Raw genomic sequence first — 12086 nt, 5'->3', positions numbered from 1 at the left:
AAGTTTTTTTTTTTACATTTCACAAATGTATTTATTTCTGAGTTGACCCACCAAACTCCATACCATTTTTTAATGAATTACACTAGCCAACAGTGAGAATGTAACTGGAATGAAATAGATGTTTGTTAACCATATCGACCACGCCGATAACGAAAACGACAATGAAAAACTCGAATTAGCTCTCGTTTCTAAGTTAAAGGAGGTGCATTTAATTATAAGTTTTATATTTTATTAGCATTCATTGTCAATCCCTTCCTATTAGGCTTCGACATCTCGATGATGGTAGACAGACTGACTAAGTTTCCTACAGGCAACAATAGCTATGTGTATTTTGTTGCTATTTTTAGCCCGGGCTAATAGCAACTAGGAGAGGGGCAAGGGAAGAAGAACGGAGAAGCGGAGCATGTTTCCTTTCTGTGTTCCATGTTCTGTTCGTGTTCTGGAAAATATTACTGAAGTGCAGTTAGTGTGTGTGGTCACTAATTGCTATGATTCATTATGCCTTGTAAATATGTAAACAGTGCTGACAATTTTTGCTACAGAACAGACAGGCTACATTAAGGTCGCAAAGGAGACTAATAACGGAGGACTAATAATATTAGGAATGCGTACAGACCGTACTTTGGCTGTGAAATCAGGGACAAGCTCTGGGTTCCTCAGGTATGTTGCAATTTTGTGTCTCGAGTCTTCATTCGTGATTGAATCGTAAAGGATCTTCCATGGGCTTTGCTATTCCCATGATCTGGCGAGAATCACCAAACAATGTGAATGCTTGTTACTTTTGTATGACAACTCCATTAACATGGTATTTCCAAGAAGAGAAATCTTTCTTCATATATACCAACATACCGTCGGCCATGCGACCAGTGCCTCACGCAGACGGACTGCCTGTTCCTGTGCCACCTTCCTTTGTTTAAATATCAACAAACTTTCTAGGAAATAAGAGGGCAGGAAACTGTAAGGATCTGGTGGCAAATCTTCTGCACTGCTGCGGTAGACTGGGGTGCAATGTGTCCTCGAAGTTACATTTCTTAGATTCCCAAAAGGACTTCTTTCCTAACGACTATGGTGCTGTAAGCGACGACCACAAGGAATTCTTCCACCAGCAAATTTCGGACGTGGAAATGAGATACCAGGGAAAGTGGAGTGCATCAATGTTAGCTGATAACTGCTGGACACTAATCAGGGAATCAAAAGCAGAAAATTGCAAACGTCAGGCAAAGCAGTTGCGCTTTCAGTGACCTTTCTCCGAGGGATAATAACAAGGAAAATACATGCATAAACTTATATAGGCAATAACGTAAAATTATCAACGAGAACTTCAAAACGAGAGCTAATCTTGCATTTTCATTAACATTTTCGTTATCAGCATACCCGAAAACGTAAAGATTAGCTGCTTTCATGCCAGTTACAGAAAAAAAGTGAAATTTTGTTGGCTAGTGTTATTGAAGGACTTTGTTATACTTACACAACCCCATAGCTAGTGACATCTATTAACGTCAAGTAGCCAATATGTTCGCCGTTTATTATAAGGAATTATTATTGTGGCCCTTGTCATTCTACAACCAACTTACAAGTAAGGTTGTAAAATAATCCAGAATAGAGTATCTCTCAAACTGATTTGTTTCCCCTTTTATAACTATATAGGGTATCTCTCAAACTGATTTGTTTCCCTTTACAGCTATATATATATATTTTAAAACTAAATACGAAGCAGAAGTCAGGCTACATAGGCGAAGTGGGTTATTTAAATTGATGAGTTCGCTGTGGCCATTGCTTGCTCGAATGCTGCCTCCATACGGTGTTCGCAATTGTGAAATACTTACGTTAATATAATAGAAATGATTTAAGCGATAACTTATGTGATCTTGCTGTCAGATGATAGACGTTTCGAGTGGTTTCGAAATGCATGATTGTCTTTTAAGTTTCTCTATTTATGGACCATCAGAAGTCATTGATAAAAGAATGCGATGTTCAAATCACAAGAAACATTTGAAACACGTATCATTTAAATATCACTCTTCGAATATGGTAGCCTGACATTTGTTTCACACTGTATAAATTAATTTATTTGTGAGCATGTGAGTGTGAATAGTGAGTCATCTTATTATGAGAGAGTGAATGAATGAATACTCTATATTTAATGAAGTAAACGCTGTATATCCTTGATTGTTTCGTCCGCAGGTGCATTAAGACGTATGAAGTTGAATTTTCTCCTGTGTTGAACATCAGCTTCCGTAGGATCAACCCCAGCGACATCATTCTCCTGTCATTCCAGCATGTTGTCTTCTCCTCGCGACAAGGTTAGCTTCTTCTAAAGTTTGTTGCTATGACAACTAATCTCCACGCTTCTCACAATCATTGCTTGCTCATATCAATTACGAGTTTAAGGTCTTCTCTGATCCATCTTCCGGATATAATGTTAGAAATTAGTCGCTTGTTTCAGGTGCTGCAGTTTGTTCTTTTGTCTTCTGAATTTCATTTTCACATAGTTTCTATGTGAACATCAATTTGACTTCCGAACGAGATCAGAGTGCCACATGAATACGTAAACATTTGTCAACGCACTTTCTCGATATATGCAGTTACATGAATAATGGGATGAATGTAATATAGCTATCTTTCCAATTTTAATGCCTAAGGTAAAATCCATCACAAGAGTTGATAGTAATGTTTGTTTCTAAATTGTTTAAGGTATCATAAGTAACCAGTTAAACAGAAACTGCGTAAAAATATAGGCATATCTATGCTTCATTACAGCCTGCTTTCTGGTTAATAATAATAATAATAATAATAATAATAATAATAATAATAATAATAATAATAATAATAATAATAATAATAATAATAATAATAATAATAATACTCTTTCATTTCTCCTTAAATTCACTGATTAACACCAACAAGGGGCTATGATAGCTATTTAGGGGCGAGACTTTTTATGTCAACTCAGTCAAGAGTGCTCACAAAAAACGTGGGTTTCATGCGTGGGTTTTAAGCAGACTAGAGAAAAAGTATTTAAACATTTGATGTTCCTACTATTCCTGCTCAAGCCCCAAAAATCAAGTATATTGTACCAATGTCTTTATGGTTTGTGTCGCGTACGTAATTTAAATAATAACAAAACTCTTTATTCAAGATAATAACATGATCAAATTTGAAAGCGGGGACTGATTTTTAGGCTGTGTACGAGAGCTGACAAAAGAGTTCCTGCAAACTACTAGTGTGCCGCTATAATGAAATTAGGAAGATCAGGTCTTTTTGTATATGTTTAAATTATTATTGATTCTTTATTTTTCACATCAGCTTCAAAAAGTAGTTTTGAGTGAAAAATGGAAAGTTTTCGTGAACATTTTCCGGGCAATGATTTTCTAAATTTTAAATATAGTTTATCACCAAAATAATGCATCAAGTGAGCTCATTTGGCTTTTAGGGATGAAGCACCGTCCAATAGGACTGTATACAATTGGTTTTCTTAATTCCAAAGTGGTCACACATTTCTCACTGATGAACTTGAGACCATATATACACATCTGTTGTCGCCAGTAATGTTGATGCTGTACGTGAAATTATTGAGAGAGATCACAATGTGACACACCGTGAGATTCGGGTATCCTTTAACATTGACATAAAAGCAATACATGTTATTTTGCATGGTCACCTGAGCGTACGGAAACTTTCAAACCGTTGAATCCCAGAAAACTTTACCGAACCTCAGAAACGGACTCGTATCAGTTCGTGTAAAGAAATGATCAAAAAATTCAACTGAGGTAAGTCAAATTTGGTATTCTACGTCATCATAGGGGGCGAAACTTGGATCGGTTCATACAAATCCGAAATCAAATATCGATAAACAATGTACTGTTTGAGTTTTGAAACGAACCGAAACAATCAAAAGTTGTTCGTTGGAGGAATAGTGTCAAGCAAATGACTGTTTGTCTCTTCGGTTGTACCTGACATCTGATTATCAGAATTTTAGATCAAATGCCTGTAAGTACTGAGTACAACAATTTGTTTGGTAGAGATCATCAATGGATTTTGTAAAACAATCCAAATCATTGCACCATGCTTCACTACCAAGACGCTAGTTCCCACGCACCACACAAATCTGAGTGGCACAAAACTGATGATTTTTGTGTTCAGTAAAAATATCGAATTAACGACTCAACGTCCATACTCATCTGATTTAACACCTAATGATTTCTATTTTGCTTTCACACATGAAAAATAAGGTGCATGGTGAGTGATTTGTATCGTCTGACGGCTCCTTCGTGGCTAAGCGGTTAGCATAGACACCTCTGGCGTGGGAGACGCGGGTTCAACTCCCGACGGAGCTCATGTGGTTTGGATTCCACGTTAAACTCTAAGTCTAAGTCTCATATAGCTTGGCCGCTGAAAGGGATGCTAAATCTAGATCAAATCAAATCAAAATATTGCGTGAAGCAACTGTTGACGCATTCCGAACAGCCTATTCTTCAATCTGCTATGAAACGTAAACGAATAAAATTAAACAAATAATCAAAGATAATTTAAACATAGAAAAATCTAGCTTCCGAATTTTATAATAGCAGAATAGTAGTGCCACTGTTAGTAGTAATTTGCAGAAACTTTTTCAGCAGCTCTCGTATATAAAAAGGATGTAGACGTGATGCATCATGAACTATAGAATATGGAAGAAATGTAACTCCCTGGCCTCAGTGCTTTCAAGATACATATATTAGAAGGATGGAATCTGTAATAACGCTGAGCAAATTAACCGGCGGGAACTTGTGTATACTTACAAGTTTATATAACAACATTGGCAACGATACAGGCGCCGATTTTTAAGTTCCTCAATGGGTGCTCAGGCTTCAGTACTAACGTCTTATATTGTTATTATTATTATTTTAGTAGATCCAATAGATCAATGTTCCCAAATTCTTCCTGAGAGGTGAGAAGTCAAGACCTGCTATTAAGACCTGCTGAAATAAAATGAATCGTGAAATTACTTTCAAATTGCAAAACCTTAAAAATAATAATTTATTTTAGCACGATTTCCTAAACGTTATATATATTCAAGAAAATTCTTAAACATTAAGATTTTGCTTGTAAATTTCTAACGTGTTTAGCAATATTGGTCAAAACAAGGAGAGAGAAAACTATTAAAATAATAATGATTACAGTCAAATCTTTAGAACATTTTGAGGATAATTTGAGTTAAAATAAACGATTCAACTGTCTTGTAATTTATGTAAAGGCATTTTTTCACTTTTAAAAACATAAAATAACATCAAACCCAAACTTCTTTAAAGAAATAATTATACAAAATTACACTTGCTTGTGAGTACGGATTATTATTATTATTATTATCGTTGTAATGCTATATCGCTCGATCCTTGACATACCGTAAAACTGAAGGGTCTAAAATAGATATTGATAAATGTCTCTTTAACACATATGAATCTCTATTTGAAATCTAACCTGGGGTTACGTGCACTATAGCTGTTTTTTATTCACGTTATGAAAGTGTAATTTCGAAGTTAATTTCAACACAAAAATTCAATTGGATGCTCAGTACCCATTAAAAACCTCCAATGTATACTTGAGCCCCGGAACACCCATGTAGTCGGCGCCTATGGGTAATGATATTATTTCTTTTTTTAAAAAAAGAAAAAAAACTTTAGTTGTCCTATTACTTATATGCCTACTATATTTACGCCTACTATATTTACTTATATGCCTATTATTTCTATTCTTACCTAGAGAAAAAAAAAATCAAAAATGTATTTTCTCTTCATGTTACCTACAACAACCAAACACGGAATATAAGCATGTAAGGCAAAGAATAATCAGTGGTTAAAGATGAAATCTATAATCGATCTGCTCTGAAATAAACGCTTGGAAATACAGTGTATATACACCCACAGAGCCTTATGGAGACAAAACCTCATGCCGAATGACAGTTTATAGGCTTAAGATCCACATTTTGCTTCATATGTTGTGTACGACATGGTGGGACTAGTCAATTTCATATGCTCACTTACGAAAGAACTTCGTCGGTGAACTTCCAACAAACACAACTGCCTCAGCACATATTGCTTGTTGTGTTGATGCTCGAACTGTGCATGGTCTGTCTTTGATTAAACTATTTTAACTAATTTTAAACAGAAGTTTCTTCCATCATAAAATTGTCCAATGGAGAAACACTTTTACTAAGTTTTACACTTTTCTACTGCTATAAGAAAATATCAATTATTTAGAGGTGACAGTATTTTTGATCATCCTATATATATATATATATATATATATATATATATATATATATATATATATATATATATATATATATATATATATAATAGCTTAGACAAAAAGCATCAAGCTAATGTAAATTGCTTTCTCACATTACTCCAACGGGATGGGTTAGATTCCACGTAACGAGGTTGAGCTACTTCTTGTAGACAAAATCTATATAAGATTTATATAATTCAAAATTTATAATTATCCAAAATTCGCCGATATTTTCATTAACGATGTCTACAACGTGTATTATGGATTTGTAATAGTTGTGTAGCAGTATTATTAAGCTGGTAATCATGCTGTGTTAATTATTTTTGTTCTTTACTTTTGAGACTAGAAACATGAGAAGTGATTGTGACATATTTCTTGTATGGAAATTGATAAACTAAATAATGAGATATTCTAATTTTAGGTTCTGAAAAGGTTCGTGGCCTATACAGAGTTCGAGCTGTGGATTATTGGGATCGTCCTGGGCCGTATTCTTCTGTTATCCAATATGGCGAGCTTAGTAACCACATTCTATAAAAAAGAGTTAGGTTCTGTTCGTAAGTTTTGTTGATCTAAAGAAAATTCTATTTCTTATCCATGTTATGTATTTCTTTTGTATGATTTGTTTCTTAAAAGAAATAAAGTTAATTTTATTTAAAAAATATATATATAATTGTTATTTATTGTGTAAAAGTTGTACATATTATGCCACTACCTGTCTACTAGACATTAATATGAAGGATGTGTCGAAAGTTTGGAATTATAAAACATGTTCAAAATCAATTTCATTATTTTTAACACTCTTGTCATTCCATTATACTTAGCAGATGGCGGTAGAATTAAGCTACTGGCAACTATATTTGATGCTAGATACCAGACACTGCAGGTCAGCAGTATTCTCAGAGCATCAATTAACTAACACCAAATTAGCGATGGAAGATTAGCCTGCCTGATTCTAGATATCACGTATAGTAGGTCAGCAATCCTCTCAATGTATTCATTAACACTAAGCTGATGAGAGTAGTATTCATATAATGGCAAGCATACCTAATGCTGAATTGAATGCCAGACACTATAGTAGGGTCGGATTGAGAAGCTGTCGGGGGTGCAGACCTTAAATCATTAGGAGGGCGTACTGCCTCTAACAGAGACATTTATTACATATGCGTATTCTACGTAGATTAACTGGATGATCAACAGTATTATATAAAGTCCTAAGACAAAAATATTCTCACAGACAATTTAAACGCTCAAAATGCAAGTTTCAAAACCACATTGTTTTTATTCCACTACACTCAATAAAACGTTTACAGCAAACATAAAGTGAGGACCTTGGAGATCAAGGGGTCTAGCTAACTTTTGAAATAAAGTTTATTTATTCCCAGGAAATGGACTTTCCACAGTGAAATATAATTGGAAGGTGAACCAAGACGCAATCCACTCATCGTTAGACCCTCGAGTAAATGCTAGATTTCTTGTATTCTGAGGCCTTCAACTGAGTTATCTAAAATCAGTGAACTAAATGCATTTTCAAGCAATCAGCAATTATGAGTGAACTATGTAGTTTTTCATTATTTGTGATAAATTAACATTTTTTTAAAACATTGGTAGATGAAATGGTAAAAATGTGGTAATCTACCTTTTATGTAGCATCTAATATGCTCTCTTTTTTAGAAGTTTTATACGTAATTGCTGACAGCTCAAAAATGCAGTTACGATAGTTCACTTTGGCTTCAGACTGCTTAATTTCTATTGATGCAATGCCTTATTATACATATACATAGCATTCAACTTTTATTGCTTTGATCTGTTTACATGACACGAAACAAGAACGTTCTTACCTTATATGAGGAGAATTTTCAATTCTGCACTATCATGACAGAGTTTTTAATTATGGCACCATTCTTCACTTTACCTAATATATTTCTTTCACTCCATCAACAGAAACGATTTAAGGTTGTCTTGAGCGAGATTAACCTTAGTCTAGATTTAATAATCTTGAGTTTGGAAAACGCTTGTTCACAACTTACGTTTGTAAGAGGGATCTAAGGAGGAATTTTTACACTTTAAAAGAGCCCTGTATAACATAAGGAATACATGCGATATTCATATATAACTTTGAACGCACACATGAGGCAAAACTTGTAAGGATTCTTTAATTTAATTTCCTGCATCGCTGGTTCAATATCGTCTCACTCTGTTTCTTCTTCATACTCACTACTTAATTCTTCAATATCATACTCACTCTGAACATCTCCTTGTGATATTTTGGACCAAGCCTCTGCACATGACTTCAGTTCTTCGATAAGTTTTCCTTTATCTATGCTGGGAATTAACTCACAGATTTTGTTCATTGCATTCTAGGGTAGTTCGTCTTTGAAATAAGAAAACTGCCTTGGATCAAAACACGCCAAGTCTAGATACAGGTTTTTGCGTTTCGAAAGCCTGTCATACTTTAATTGATTTTGTCAAGAGCAACATTGAAAATACACAATCTGAAGCTTTCCTCTTCTGTATTCCCAATGATTTCATGATATGCCAATTCACCACTAATTTTCTTTGGCTTAGGTATTCTTCTTTTCGGGAGTTCTGTTTCAATCTAAAGATCTTCAAGTGAAGGACACTTTTCTACTATCACTAATCTTTTCTGACACTACTCTTACAAAAGTCTTTTTTGTCGGACTAACTTTATCAAATTTATTCCTTGCTTTATTTAAATCATCCTGTGCAGCGGAAATGAACCTCGAAGCTTGGACATAATCAAGAGTCTTGGTTTGAAGGTAATCTGAGAGCGGACTAGTAAATTGAAAATATAGTAAAACTCATGGCCACTAAGATTGTTTCTTCAATAATGAAAGAGCATCATTGCGAACTTTTTGATTTAATTTATTTATTTATTTATTTATAAATGTTTCAGATACAGATCAATGTCCATTTTACACTGAAACAATGTAACAACGTATATAAGAAATAACAAAAAGAAAGAAAAAATTTAAAAATAAAATATTACAAAATATATTTATATGTACATAGAATATGTGCCATATTTACAGAGACTTTAACTTGTTTTTAAAATGATTTTCAGAGTAAAAAATATCAACTCCTGACAATAAACTATTATACAATGATGACTGGCTGAAGTATAAGGAACGTTGTACAATTGATAATCTGGGTGTTATATATGAGGCGTATAGTTTCTAAATCCGCCATCTCCTTCATAAACGGTTTCGAGAAAAACAGGAAAAACTGATAACTCAGAGATTATGTGAGATAAAATTTTCTTTTTAGAAATACTTTACTGCTTTCTGGACATTCATTATAACTACCAAATGACAAAAATCTCTCTCATTCCATTTCTCGGTTATTGCAGAAAGCAGTTTGAAGATGGTGGATTTTGTAAACAACTTTTGGAGATGGAGGACTTTGAAACAAACGTACCTAAGTTATTTTTGGGGTTTATTTACTTCCAAATCATTACTATTATACTTTCGGATTACTATTTCAGAACAAAACAGTAGATGGAGATAAACTGAATCTAAACAACGATATTAACATGTTGGGTGACATTATAATGTGCACAAACAAGAAAAAAATGAAGCTCTAATCATAGTACGTTAGCTACATTTACGGGTCAAGTTCCGAAGTTCCCAGCCCGTTTAGAAATATCGTCTCCTAGCATAACATAAGCTAACTTAACCTCATCTCACTAACCTAATCTAACCTATTGGGACCTAACCTAACCTAACCTGACCTAACCTAACATAGCTTCACATAACAGGATGGGAACTTCGGAATAAATGCCACCTTTACCAACAAGAAAAGGATTGAAAGTGATCTTTACACTATTGTCAGATATAGATCTCATCAGAATCATGTTCGGAACACTGGCGTTCAGCCTTATCCTCATCTACACTTTCTTCTGTTGACGCAGTCAGTCCCTTTTCAGCATCAACTTAAATGGCTAAGTTTGAATTAGCACGGCAATTCTCCCCGAAGTGTTTCGTTACGAGTTGAACAACATCTTGCAACTTTTTTTCATTAACGTCGGTCTTCAATTCATAGCATAGCATAGAATAGAATCGAGATGGCGGGTTTACAAACACACTGCTGAGTGGAGATGGCGGCTTTTGAAAAATACCCTGAACTTTAAAGCAGTAATTGAGGGTGGAGGTGGCGACATTTCAAACAACTCTTTTCATCATCATGTAGGGCATGGAAAGGAATACCAGTAAATCTATTTACCTCATTTTTTTTTTGAAAATTGGAGATGGCGGATTTAGAAACTATACGCCTCATATGTAAGTAACGTATGACTGTGAGTAAGGCGAGAAGATACGAGAAAATTGAGAGCGGAGACCAACAATTCGGAGCCATTGGAGTTACCAATAACAAAGAGTGTAATCACAAGTTCAACAAAGACTGGCTCCGATATCCTCTCTGTAGCAGCTCTACCTTCTGCCCATTAATGAAAAAGACCAAATATACGTACAATAGCATGACTTTTAATGTTCCACCTAACCATTCCAATAGTAATAAGACGTGCACTAGGGTTCTGTTGTATATACATATTAAGGCGCTTGTAGGATTCTTTGAGAAATATCTGTGTTTCCTGAAGTTATCCAAAGAAGGATATGGAAGCTGTATGGCATTGCGTCATCTCACACGGTTGAAAACATGAGCATAACACCAAGTGTGAATATGGTTGGGAATCACAGGTACTTTACCGAAACATCAAAATTACCAGAAAGGTATTTTATAACCTTTACGTTTGAAAAGAAGTGTTTTAGGCAATATTTCTGATTTTGGCCTACGCATCCGGGGCTTCAGTGCTACTAACTTAAAATGTGTAGATCATCGCTATGATTCTATGTCATGAAGCTAATATATAAAAATATACAAATTTGGACCTGAAATCCAAATTTAATAGTTGAATATTATACAATCACAGAGATAGAATACTCACTGCCGGTGGGCTGGCAGGTCAGTCCGACGCTGCACTACAGATCAGCAATATTCTCAGCGTATCTATTATTACCAGGTTGGCGATGTTAAGATCAGTCCATATGCTTGCCTAACTCTGGATGGCAAGAACTGAAAATCTTCAATTTTCGCAGTATATTCATTAACACTGATTTGTAGGATTAATCTACTGACAAACGTAATTGATTCTGAATACCAGGCACTGTAGGTTAACAGTCTTCTCAGTGTATCTTTTAACACTAGACTGACGGTAGTAAGATCAATCGGCTGATTGTGGATGCCAGATACTGTAGAGCAGCAATCTTCACAGAGTAGGTCTATCCGTTAACATTGATTTGATGACAGTAGGGTTATCTGCTGTGAAGAGTACCTGAATAACAGACAATGGAGATCAGGTATTCTTTTACCGTAAGCCATAAGTGTAAAAGGTAAGTTGTATCAGGTCTGAGTTCCTCTGAGGGCACACAAACTTATTTAGACCTGGATAATGTTCAATATATTCTTGTATGACAGTGGCATAGTCAGATCAAAAGAATAGAACAAAGATTCTGAAGACTTTCAATGCACTTTGTCTTACATAATATTTCAACGTATGATCATTGAAATCGCGAATTTATTTGCAATCTTTGATTGGCGTAATTAGTGCCATTACTTACTAAACGATATACCCTAGTGTCAATGTCGGAAATTATGTCAGCAGTAGTTAGTAATAATCGAGATGGGTATTCCAAGAACTAAAGTTGATAATATCGTCATTATAGCCTTCGTTTCTTTTGGCGGACTTCGTTTCATCAGTTCAAAATAAGAAATTAATAAATCAAGGAACAAAGTAAATATTG

At 34.7% G+C, this 12086-nt stretch overlaps 1 protein-coding gene across 2 annotated transcripts in view; it reads left to right on the top strand.

The window, feature by feature from the left end:
* Positions 1-6931, top strand: part of LOC145689034 (alpha-L-iduronidase-like) — a gene marked incomplete at its 5' end in the record, with an annotated part of 81016 nt that extends 74085 nt beyond the window's left edge. For both annotated transcript variants that reach the window (XM_081763176.1, XM_081763172.1), the window contains 2 exon segments: positions 2185-2303; positions 6692-6931. In XM_081763176.1, the coding sequence (XP_081619302.1) occupies positions 2185-2303; positions 6692-6804 (232 nt within the window).
* Positions 6932-12086: the final 5155 nt, after the last annotated feature.

This window comes from Thermobia domestica, chromosome 1 (assembly GCF_964235325.1).
Source record: "Thermobia domestica chromosome 1, izTheDome1.hap1.1, whole genome shotgun sequence".
NCBI lineage: Eukaryota > Metazoa > Arthropoda > Insecta > Zygentoma > Lepismatidae > Thermobia > Thermobia domestica.
Note: the sequence above shows the minus strand (reverse complement) of the source record. Positions and strands in the feature narration are given on the sequence as shown.